The 12,979-nt window shown below is 39.8% G+C and overlaps 1 protein-coding gene across 1 annotated transcript in view; it reads right to left on the reverse strand.

Moving 5' to 3' along the window:
- Positions 1–12,979, reverse strand: part of dner (delta/notch-like EGF repeat containing) — a 47,968-nt gene that overhangs the window by 2,656 nt on the left and 32,333 nt on the right. Inside the window, exons 6-12 of the mRNA XM_008425405.2 lie at positions 12,027–12,180; positions 10,731–10,844; positions 7,092–7,325; positions 3,273–3,395; positions 3,071–3,184; positions 963–1,094; positions 631–877 (exon numbers count right to left, since the gene is read on the reverse strand). Coding sequence (XP_008423627.1) covers positions 631–877; positions 963–1,094; positions 3,071–3,184; positions 3,273–3,395; positions 7,092–7,325; positions 10,731–10,844; positions 12,027–12,180 — 1,118 coding nt within the window. The remainder of the gene's footprint in view (positions 1–630; positions 878–962; positions 1,095–3,070; positions 3,185–3,272; positions 3,396–7,091; positions 7,326–10,730; positions 10,845–12,026; positions 12,181–12,979) is intronic.

Genomic DNA, 12,979 nt, shown 5'->3' on the forward strand with positions numbered 1-12,979 from the left:
TGTCCAGGGTGTACCCCGCCTCTTGCCCGGAACGTTAGCTGGAGATAGGCACCAGCAACCCTCCCGACCCCACTGAGGGACAAGGGTGCAAGAAAATGGATGGATGGATGGAGAGACCAGGTTCGCAGTGGCCTCCCTAAATCTTCCCAAACATGTTTTGTTGGTTTGTGGTCATGGCTCTGTGTGGACCAGTCATGGTTCTCTAAACCAAACTCACCTGTTTGTGTCCTAGTGGATTTTGCTTTATGCATAAATACTCAGGCACATTTTGTATACTTTGTAAATTATGATCTTGAATAAAAGCACAGAAAATCTAAAACCCTATCCAACTCAGTTGCACATTTCTTTGAATGTGAGTATGCTATTTTTACACTAGCTCATCACAAGTTCGATTTTTTTTCTATCCAAAATGATCAACGGGTTGAAGTGAGAAGATTAATAAAAAATAAAAAAAAACATTGTTCTGAAATTAGTCAGGCACTGAAATAAAAGAGGTAATCATTCTAATAAATAATCAATACCTTTTAAATAGACCAATTACAAAAGGCAAAAGTAACATAAAATCTGAAAGGGGATTTGATTTAACCCATTTAACTCTCCCTCTGTTTAGTCACCATAGTTTCCTCATACCTGGCATGGCGGATGGAGGCGATAGCATTGCTGAACTCGCTGTCGATGCTCCGGCAGTTGTAGAACTCCTGGTATGCATGGCGCGATGATCCCTGGTACTCGATGCGGCTGATGCGGCAGATGCCCACTATGAGGATGATGAGCATGAGGACGAATGCCACGCACAGCGCTCCGATGATGATGTACAGCGAGTGTCGAGGCATGTTGGTCAGGGTGTCCTCAGTGTGCGCTGGTTTCCACTGCAGGTCTGAGGCACACAGAGGAATGTCCAAAGGTCTCTCCATGAAGTTTTGATTGATAGCTTAAAAGACTTTTTTGACAAGCCGACTTACGGATTTCACAGCTGGGGCCAACCCACCCAAGCGGGCAGTGGCAGGTGTATCCGTTTGATTGGTCGACGCAGGTGCCACCGTGGTGACAAGGGTTGCTCTCGCACTCATTGATGTCAACCTCGCACTCCTCCCCTGAATAGACAGTTAAGGTTACAGTCAGAAGTGAGTGGCACAATAAAACCAAGAAGGGAAAGTGGATGTTAGGCTGCTGCCCTGCCGACCAATATTCATTGTCCTCCAGACATTTTCTCTTTTCTCAGTCTTGAAAGGATTAATTGCTCTATTTGGAATTAAAGTAAAATATTTTTGCCATCTGGATGTGTGGAGCTAATTCAGTCATTTACAGAATGATCAGTGTCTTCCCACTGATTCTCTAGACACCAAGAAACCCACAAGCAAAGTGTGTATTATGTTAGGTTGTATACTATTTTCAAGACCAACTTGAAAATGGTATAAAACCTAACTTAATTACCACTTAAAACCATTAACTAAAACCATTAATTACCAAGAATGGGGTAGGTTACTCAGAGTTCTCTGATGACCTGACAGAAAAACACCACTGGGATCACAATACAGGCCAAGCAATGACTGTACTTACAGACAAAACTAAAACAACGGCATCCCACTACCTATCAGAATATTCACAATCCTCTACACCGTTGATGTTTAGAGTGAACTGCATCTCAGCTAAGGGTGTCAGGCAGAGGATAGTGAGAGGAGCCAATTAAAGTGGCTCAAGCGTCTAATTAGGAGACCCAGAGTAAGACCCAGGAGATGCCTGTTGGCCTTGATATTCCTGGAGGAGCCGGAGGAGTCAGGGAGAGGGAAGGCTGCTTAGATTAAGCGGAAGTTAGATTGATGCATTGATTGATTCTTATTGAAAATCAAAGAATCAAGTTTATTTGTATCGCACAGATCAGCAGTAAGGTCGCTCAAAGTTATTACAAAATAAAAGCACACAATACAAAGTCATAAAAGACACCATGCAGTCACAATTGCGAACACCAGCAACAACCATTACATTTTGATGAGGGCCATCATCAAAATCCTCAATACGCAAGAAATATCTTGTTTAACTTTTCATTTATTATGGTTCAAAGCACAAACAGTTCAGTGTATGCTGTTCTTCCTGAAGGGTTTTTCCTTTTACTCGTCTTGTCAGATTCGAAGTGTGAGACTTTTTTTCGGCTTAGCTCCCAGCGAGCTCCAGGGTTGAACTGCTTGATGAGGTGAATGCAACCTCTTTCACTGTTTTGAAGAAAAGTTATTTCATTTCTAGAACCAGCATTTATCTTGATATTAACCTCCAGTCACTGAATCTTCTCTTGTACTGGCTGAAATCTCTGTATAATGCAGAGATGGTCATTGTTTTGAGTCATTAGTAGAGTTGAACCTGGGTTGATCTCAGTATTATTCCTCTCCAGAGTATAAATCTATTTCTACCAGCCGAAGTCTTTGTATAATACTGCTGATGTCCCCGGTGTCGGCCCAAGGCATCTTGCTCTGGTTCAGCTTGGAAATGGAGAAAATAGAGTAAAGTAAAAAAAAATCCCATGTTTCTTAGATCTGGGTATATAAAAACTGGGTATGTAAAATAACTTTAACAGGCAAAGCCATCATTCATTGTGTGATCTAGTTAAACTGGTTGGGATTTTTTGTTCTTTTAAGTTTATGATTTTTTTAATTTAGTCTTTTTTTTCAAGAATATGGTTAGATCACAAGGTGTTTTTTATTTATCTGAATTAAAAAGATTTTAGCGATTCCATTTCTCCTGATGATTTTGGCTATTTTACATCTCTTTTGGTTTGTTCAATTCTCCTGTGGTTTACAATTATGTCTTTAACATTTTTTTCATTTACTGTGATGTACTATTTATCTTATGTTGTAAATTTACTCTTTCTGTCCAGTCTGATATTTATTTTATTTTTTACTTTAGAGCAAATGTGAATGTCTCGACATACCTTTAACTTTATGCTGTGACACCTGGATTTCAGGATGTTTACATTCGTTTTTATTCTATTCACTATATTCTGTGTCTGCACTCTTTTCCCAACATCCATAGGCCTCATAAAGTCATAGTGTAACCCATCCGGGACATTATTGCGTACCTACATATCCGGATGGACAGGCACAAGAAGCATTAAGTCCACTACTCTCACATCGACCTCCGTTCTGGCAGCGTACATTCACGCAGGGATCCTTGTAGATCTCGCAGTGCTTTCCTGCAAATACACACACAAAATGAACTTGCACCAATTTGTTATGCAGGTTGTGAAGAGTGTAGAAGTTGATGTACGGGTGTGTGTGTACCTTCAAACTGTGGCGTGCAGACACACTCGTAGGCATTAATGAGATCCCTACAGGTGGCGTAGTTCTGGCAGGGTGCAGACAGACACTCGTTGAACTCCTCCTCGCAGTACAAGCCATGGTAGCCTGGAAAAGGCAGCCAGTGGTGTTGTTAGAGTCTTAAAAATCATACAATACTGCCATGTGGATTTTTTTTTCCAGAGCAGAAACTGTGAAGTGCAAATTCTTATTATCATTTTTTTGCTTCATTGAAAGTGTTTGTAAATGAATCTTGTTAGCAGCTGCAAAGTGTGAAAGCAGCTTGTCTACTGTCATCTACAATTCACACCAGGAGCTTCCCAGAAGTGTCATAGCATTCATCTGCAGGAGAAAACACCTCTTGGCGTCACGTTAACAGCCTTTCTCCTTCATGATTCGTTTGCCTCAAGACCATTTTTCTTTATCCAGTCTAGCCATGACACCACTGATGACTTCATGAGCCCTCTCATTGTACGAGAAATGCAGATAGCAGGCAGGAGGCAAATTATTCTGCCACACCGTTTGATCAGCATTGAGGCGACAGGACTTGCATTGCAGTTTTATATGCAGTTCACTGTATATCCATAGGATGGCAGTTATGTGCTGAGGCACTATGAGCCTGCAACAGCTACAAATAGCAGGTGAAAACTATCAGAACCTTTAATGTTTTTTTTTTTTATTTTAATATCAAAAAGTGTGACATGAGCAAAGCCTATTGTTGTCAGGTGTAGCTGAGTGCATATTTTTGTTTGAATGTGTCAAAATTCAAATTATTGAAATCTGTGGAAAGTAAGAATAAAGAGAAAGAAAACTCTGTGATGCATATAGTTCTTTGCAAAAGTACCCATATCTCTGCAACATTTCAACAATGTCACATTACAGCTGAGATCTGTATTTTATTGGAATTTCATGGGACTGACCAAGACAAAGAAACACATGCACTGCCTGGCCAAAAAAAAAAAAAAAGCTGCAACCACCTTTAACTCTGAATGTAGCTCACAATCACTGTGGCATTGGCTTGATACGCGTCTCTGATGTCACAAGATTCATTTCCATCCAGTGATGCATTCATTTTTCACCAACAACTTGAATTGATGGTAGCAGGGTCCGACCACTCTGCAAAACCAACTCATAGTTTGACTTTGACCCAGTCAAAGTTCAGATGTAAATCCAGCGGAGAATCTGTTTGTAAAGACATCCCCAAAGGACTTGTAGCTGTAATTACACTGGAAGATGGTTCTTCAAATTCACACTCCAAATTTCAGATTTACACTCATAAAAATAAAATAATGAATAAATGTTAAAAAAGCTTTCTTTTTCCAACAACTTCAGATCTTTACGTTGTTTCGTATTGATCTATGGCATAAAATTCCCTAAATCTAAGTTCAGGTTTTTATCTGCAGCATGACAAAACTAAATAGTTCAAGGTTCTTTTGCATTGCACTGTAGCAACCTATTTCCATCATGTCCCGTTCCTCAACTGTGTCCCATTGTCTGACTGAAGGTTCAGCAATCTCTCCCTGGGCCCCGACTAATGTGTGTTTGAGGGAAGGAAGAGACACGGACTTAATGAGAAGCACAGCTAGAGCCTCTCGGCTCTCCTCTGTGAAATGCCAGTGAAATGTCAAGTGCCTTTGCAGGACTCGGCCTGTTGTCTGTGAGCAGGCTGGTGGTTGCGGCAGCCTCTCATGTCGACTGGATTACACGAACTGGAAGAAGGCTCCTTCTACATTATCAGCTCTCTCTCAAACAGCCAAATTAGCAGAACTCAACACACGCGAAGGCTCACAGACTCGCATTCTCGCACACCAGCTGATGTTGTTGTGAGCCGGGGAGACGATTTTACCTCATGTTGTGTGTGTGTGTGTGTGTGTATGTGTGTGTGCGTGTGTGTGTGTGTGTGTGTGTGTGTGCATGTGTGTGTGTGCGCGTGTGCGTGCGTGTGTGTGTGTGTGTGTGGGTGGGTGTGTGCATGTGTGTGTGTGTGTTCATTGGAGAAACCGGGACGATAATTACTATCCATCAATTTCTCCAGTCTCATTAAAGAGGCCCTTGATTGGACGGCAGCATCTTCACATGCAAAGCCACATATCCACACACACACAAGGACACACGTATAAAGTCAGGCACCTCACCATGGCAACCAGACAAAAGAGAATGAGAGGGAAATGAGGTGAGGTAAACAGAGGGAAGACGAAGAAGAGAAAGGACAAAAGGACAAGCGGAACAGAAAAATTAAAGAATGGAAAAATGACCCAAAAAACAAATAAATTATAGAGGGGGAGACATCGGAACAGTTGGAAAGCAGCAGATGGAAAGATCCTGATGTGCTGAATTTAAATGAAATCATTCAAAGTTTTTTTTTTATTTCATTTTTGATGGAAATGGAAACCATCCACGTTGCCTGGATAATTACCAAAACATCTAAAAGACAACTTTAAGTCCAATTTATCATGCATTACCACTATCTGTACATCTTTGTTTTAGCCACAGAAAAGACAAAAGAAGCATCTGTATTTCTGATGAGTGTAAATATGAGTCAGAGAGGGAAAGTCTGACTGCTGTACACACTCCACTGACAGCTTGTACAAACTGAGAGCACTCAGGGCAAAGTGTCAAATTATGTTTATAGGCCACTGAGAAAGCCATCCATCTCGCCATCCCGGCAAGGTAATTGCAAGACGGTGGATAATGATAAGTCATCATTCCGCCCAATTTATTTGATCACAGAGGCATCGGGTTCACAAATCATGCCAGCTAAAAATAACAGGCAGTATTTCCTTCTACCAAGGCTGAGCCGCTGCTACCAACCAACGTCTTTTCAGATACAGTAAGCTTTTATCATCTGTTTTAGGCTATATTTAGTTTATGCTACATCATGCTCATGCTACGTAGATGGAGACCAACCTAAAGATTTGGGATGTGCTGCGAATAAGAAGATGGATTTCTGAAAGAAAATGTCATACAAATGGCTAATAGTTACAGAAAAATAAGCTGATAGCAATAAGTTATTAAAAATACTTCACTTAGTAAATTGGAGAAACTACATAAATGTTTCAAGTGTATTTGTTAATCGTCAATATCAAACTTTGTGAACAATAATGGTGATATCATCTTTAGAGTTGCGTTTCAAAGGTTTTGCACAGCATCATATTGCAACTTGGTAATGCCTATTTTGTAAGTTTCTGAACAATAAGAAAAACTTAATATTCAGTTAATTTTATCTTTGCTATGGACAACATCTGATCAAAATCCTTTTGTTTTTAGAAATAAGCCAAATACTACAAACCAGGTTCAAACTTATACGTAAAGTCCCTGCTGTTTTGGTTTAGTGTGGTCATGCAAAATTTGATTTAATATTTTTGGATAAAGGTTTTTGTTGAAAAGGGAAAATACTACGTGGTTTGCATTACTTAAATAAATTTGTTTTAGCTAGACATGAAGCCATAATTTGCCTCCAAACACTGCATGTTGCATGTTCTCCCTAGTTCTTGCTCAGCTGAAGCATAAAAATGACATACGGTTGTTTGAAAATGTCTCATATTTCAGAGTCGAAAGAGTGCAGTTTAACTGGTGAAAACGTGGTTGTAATCGTGACAAATAAAAGCTTTGTACTGTAACAAATAAGAAAAGAATAAATAGTGAGACACACCAACTTACACTTTGAGATGTAAAGGGTTGAAGGATGAAATAAAATGAGCAAAGTCTTCGTTTATCAATACTAACTGTGTCACCTTTGACTTCAGCTGATTATGCTTACAGCTCAGTGGCATCTTCACGTTGATGCTCATCTGTGCAGCTTACCTGGAACACACAGACACCTGTAGCTGTTGGCCACGCTGCGGCACACGCCGTGGGCGCAGGGGTTCAGTGCGCAGAAGTCTACCAGCTGGGCACAAGTGGGGCCGGTGAAACCTGCTGTGCAGCTACAGCCGAATCCCAGGGGCCCGGGGCCCTGGCCGTAGCATGTGCCGTTGTTATGGCACGGGCTGGAGCCACACGGATCCACCTTCTGCTCACATGTGGCTCCTTGGTACCCTGTGAGATGTTAGATGGGTGGAAGAAAGACACAAGTGGATTCTTGTGCGCACAGCTGAAAGATTGCTCAAGTCCTCGCAAACAGCAGGGCTAGCAGGGCTTAGTGATGCCTAATCTTTTAGCTGATCATCTACAGCAGGAGTCTCCAACCACTAATCTTAGCGCAGGTTGAAATTAAACCAAATAAATTCCATTTTTATTATGGGCTTCTTGCAAAAAAAAAAGTACATAAAGATACAGTTCAGTGGCTCCATATTAAGTTGTCTGTTTCCAAGCGTCATAAACGTAAGATAACAGAAAGCCTCATAAAACTGGCTATAAGTGGTGGTCTGAAAGACAAAAATTGGCTTTTTGGAAGCAACATGAAAAAATTGGGATGATTTCAAGCACAGCCAACATAATGACGGGGCAGAGGTTCAGCTAATGTCTCCATCATCTTGTGCATGATTATGTTTTATGGCATTAAACTGCTCTCATGTGTGTTTCTACTGAAACCGGTCATTAATTTCCTAAGACTCCAATACTTGCAGTGTGTGCAGCTGATTTGTGACGTAGCACAAGGAACTGAGAGAAAGTTTAACACAGTTTGATTAAAGTCTCATCTTTGTTAAAATTTTTAAGGTTCATTATTCTGATTTCTGTTGTTAACATTTTGGTTTTTGCTGTTTTGTAACATCTCATTTTTGAAATTATATTCTTATGTTACTTATGTTGCTGTTTAAAATATAATTTCCAAACAAATCCATTCATTCATCTACACTAAATCAACAATGAAAGTGTTATTTTTGTTTTTTGTTTTTTTTTAATCATCCACAGTCTTTAGTTTCTCAGAAACAGTTTCATGATTGTGAGTCTGTCTGTTGGAGAGGGCCTCCTCTGTGAAGACCCCTTCTCTCATTTCGATAAAACCTGCAGACCTTTTCTCATTATCATCCGAGTCACCTCTTCTCTGCTTCTAAAAATAACCTCTCCTCCTCGCTTCTCCTCCTTATCTGTTTTCACCTCTGTTTCAGGAGCCGCCACTGTAGTGCAGAAATGGAAGCGCTCCAACAGCGCAATGGAGAGTGTGTGTGTGTGTGTGTGTGTGTGTGTGTGTGTGTGTGCGTGTGTGTGTGTGTGTGTGTGTGTGTGTGTGTGTGTCTGTTCTCTGATTTACAGAAACACAGCAGTAAATCCCCTGTGCTGAGTGCAGAGACCGTGCTCCGTTGAGCTAATGAAGAGATTCCTCATAAGCATCCACTGATCCGCATCGCGATATTTCACTTTGTGCATAGAACGTTTGTCGGTCTTTTTTTTTTTTTTTTTCTCCTTATGTCAGTGACAAGATTTTACTTTATATTCTCCCTCTGTGATGCCAAATAATGAATTAATAGGTTGCCCACCAGGGTTTGTTCTCTTGGTTTGCTTTGAGCATTTTTGCTTTGTTACTCAACTTCTGCTAATCTGGCAAAGACAAAAAAAATAGCTTTTTTTCTTTCTTCTCAGCTTGACACACACACACACCCACACACACGCACATGCTCCCAGTTAACAGAAGGAAGCCTATTTATTCTTGCTTCTGGCTCTAAAACCTACCACAATGTTACATTTTAAATTTAGCCATGCAGCTCACTCCTCAGAATATCTGTTTCTGACTTCAGGCAAACTACTAATACAATACTCACAGTTTTGTGGAAAAAGTAGCTGATAAGAATGCTGTGGAGCCCGCTGAGTTTTAAATAAACCTGCACACATCCCAGTGAATCATATGAATGACAATTTAAAAAGTTTAATCGTTTACTGCCCCTGAAGTAGTGATCTCAGTATAACTGTCAAAGGGCTGCACACATCAGAGTGGCACATCTACATGTTTCAGATGTATCTCTAGTGCAGCTCCTGATTTGTGCTGCAAAGATGATATTTTTTGTATTTGTGCAGCAGACAAAAATATTTGGTCGACTCTCCCTGAATTAAAAAGAAGAGAGGAGAGGAGAGGTGATGTTATTGCAACATGTTCAGACCTGAAATGTCCGAGTGCAAGTAGAACAAAAAATGGCCCACACCATGAATGCTACAAACACGCAGCGCTGTCCATGGTACTTAAAGCTGGAAGCCCATTTGTGTTGATCATCTGTCCAGACATCACCATCTACAACAACTCTTTGAGGAATCTGTGGTTTTGATTCTATTTTATTTTATTTTTTTATCAGAAAATATGAAAAAAAAAAAAACATTTTCTGAAGCTTTTATTGGCAATGACAGTAGTAATTTTCCTTGGTGTCTTCTCAGCTTTTACTGCCAGGAGTTATGAGAAATCAGTGTTTGTTTATGGTAAAAAAAAAATTAAAAAAACACTAGCAGATCTTTTTTTAAAAAAAGAATGAAAATATGAACGCTGCGGGGCGATTCCACTGCAGGAGATAAAAATGCGGCTCCTGCTGGCATCGCTGGCAAAGTGATCACAGAGCTGATGCATCTCTGATGACAGCTATTATGGAGTTGTCATGACTTTATTGCTCATGTGTGTCTGTGTACGTGTGTGTGCAGAAACACTGAAGCATCATTTGGAGATGATTCACAGGCATGGGAGGAGAACAGTCATACTGGCACCGATGGAAAACATTTCAACATTCATTTATTTGGTTCAAGGTCCATATGTTTTTCCACAAGTGGATGACAAAAACATTTAATTCTCTTGGATTTCATTATTTTTTCTTACTAACCTGTTATCTAACAAAGTCATATTTTCTTAAAAAAAACAAAAAAAAAACTTACACATACGTGGCATTGCTATCGCTGCTTCTTTTATCCCAGCTGAGTAGATTCACAAACAGTGGATCTCTGTCTCATTGGGGACACTGCTTTCTGTTCAGGTGTTCCAGTTTAGCCAGCACAATACTGGACTGACTATTGGGAATTTCAACTTATGCAGCTCGTCCAACGATGGCACTTTTCCACTCCTGCCGTTTCTTATTTTTGTGCCTCTTTCCATTGTTATCTGCTGCATTTTCATGCGAACACAGTCACATGCACATGGCTGAAACTAATTGCAAACCCATGTGCTCTAGTTGTGGGGGGGGAATGCATAAGTTTTGCGGTCACAGATTTCCCCAGAGTGGCTGATGCAGGTCGCTCAGCCTATGAAGACTAATTAGAAAGGAGGAGGAAGGTTTAAATTAAGCATCGGAGTGGCATAGATACTCTAAAACATGCAGCAGATACTCAACCTGGCAAAAAATACCAGATGCTGTTTTAGAACGCACAAACATGCAGCATCTAGACGTCTTTTCCTGCTTAACTGTTAAAAAAATATTCATATTGAAGCCCACAAAACTGCATTTTTCTGGCAGAGACTCTAATGCTTCCTAGTTTTTGTTTACTTCACACCCACACCAAACATCAGTTGCAGAATAATTGGCTCTTTACCTTCGGGACAGTAGCACCTGGGTCCAGCCAAGCTGCTGAAGCAGGTGGCTCCATTCTTACAAGGCTGAGAGAGGCAGTGGTCAACCAGCATTTGGCAGCGCTCGCCTTCATAACCTGGCAAACAAAAGCAGTCCCACAAGATTGCTTGATGTTTTTAAGCAAAAAAAAAAAAAAAGAAAAGACAACTGACTTTATTTTATTTTGCTTATTTATTGGATGATATTATTGGTGCTTGAAGGTCACCAATATCATATGATGTTTTTCTAGTGATTTGACCTCCTGTCTCACAAAAGTCCAATTTATGATTTTTGTATGATGGTACAGTTAGTTATTTGTTTGTGTTTGTTTTTTTCATTTAGGTTTGTAAACCTGTCTTTGTAAGGGAGATAACCTGAATTAATCATATAATCTCTATTAGTGGAGGTACATCACAAATGTGAATAATAATAATAATAATAATAATAATAATAATAATAATAATAATAATAATAATAATAATAATAATAATAATAATAATAATAATAATAATTTGTATTTTGTATTTATAATGCCCATATACAATATTTTAACGTAACTCATGTTTTGATGATTTCTACCAACATTTATGTAATGAGGCTAATTTAAAAAGGAACTTAATGAAAATGATGTTTAATTTTTTTTTCCAAAATGTAAAACACCCCGGTGTACTGTGCATTTTTATTCCAACACAAAGAGAGAAATGTAATTGTAATAAACGTTCTAAAGCTTCAGAAAATGTTTCATCATGAGCCACAATGTAAAATAAATGTATTTTTGTGCTGTCAGAGAATAATCTTGCACATTTGAAATCAGCAGATTCTTCTGCACGTGTTCTGAATCATCATATGAAAATTTGAATTTTTGCATTTTTAGCATCTTGGGATTACTAAGTTTACAATCCTGAATTACACGAACAATGCATAGATGCTATTTTTGATATAACAAGAAATTATTTTCTTTTTTTGTCTCTTTTCTGCAGGTAATTAAAACTATATGTGATGTCTGGGGATATTTGATCAACTTTTCAAAGTGGGCTTGTTAGCACCTTTAGCGGTTTCCCTTTGACATTTCCTACCCTGTCAGAAGACATTGTTTTGAAGTCCAAAACACCCAAACCCACACGTAAAAATTACTGTCAGGATGAAAAGTTCACCGTCCTCTCTGATCTCATGAGAGATTTTCCGAAAGCCAAGGAAGAGGTCAGAATAAACACAAACCACGGAGTTTACCACCTGAAGGTAAACCTATTAAACACATGTGCAATGCATCAAAGCGTACCTGGTTGGCAGGTACATGTGAAGTTTTGCCCCTCGCCACCTTGTCTGACGTCAGTGCAGGTGGCGTTGTTCCGACAGGGCCGGTGGTGGCAGGCGTCGAGCTCTTCACAAAAGATCCCGGTGTAGCCGTCCTCACACTCACAGAAGAAAGTGCTCTGCAGGTAGAAATCACACGAAGATTGAACGAGTTAAAGAGAAGAACACGAGTCTAAAGGCTACAAAACGATTCAGTGACAAAACACTCCTATCAGCAGGGACCCACTTTGACTTTCTCAACCAGATGCAAAAAAAAAAAGAGACTGCATCTGTTCAGATGACGCCGGCGAGGCAGCAGGTCTGAGTTCCAAGATTATTTTTGCTTCTTTTAATTGAGATAAAAATGATCAGTAGTACTTTCAAGAGCATCTGACTAAACTATAACGCTCTTGCTTTTCACACTTTGTCTCATTACAATCATGGCCTTCACTGCGTTTTATTCTGTATTTTATGTGCCTGGCAAATTAGCTCATAACTGTGGAGTGGATGGAAAAGGGCACCTATTTTTTTAATAACTTTTTTTTTTTTTTTTTATATAATCTAAAAAGTTTGGTAACGTATATGAATTCATCACGTCCAAGTCACTGCTTTGTGGAACCAATCTTCACAAGCGTTTTGGAGTGCGTCTCTACCAGCTCAGCACTTACAAGAGCTGAAACATTTGTCTCATGCTCTTCTCAGAGCAGCTCAGGCTCAGTCAGAGCCGACAGAGAGCGTATCTGTGGGTGGAAACGTCCAAATCTTGTCACAGACTTTCAATTGGATTTAGAACTTTCCTGGGGTTTCCAACTCTAATCCTCGGAGGCCAGTCTGTCCCTCCTGCAACACCTGAACCAAATGACTGAATTACTTCCTCAGCACGTCGTCAAGTTCTGCAGAAGCACGCTGAAACAAGGATGGGTCTACATGTTGTAGGAC

Source organism: Poecilia reticulata, linkage group LG13 (assembly GCF_000633615.1).
Source record: "Poecilia reticulata strain Guanapo linkage group LG13, Guppy_female_1.0+MT, whole genome shotgun sequence".
NCBI lineage: Eukaryota > Metazoa > Chordata > Actinopteri > Cyprinodontiformes > Poeciliidae > Poecilia > Poecilia reticulata.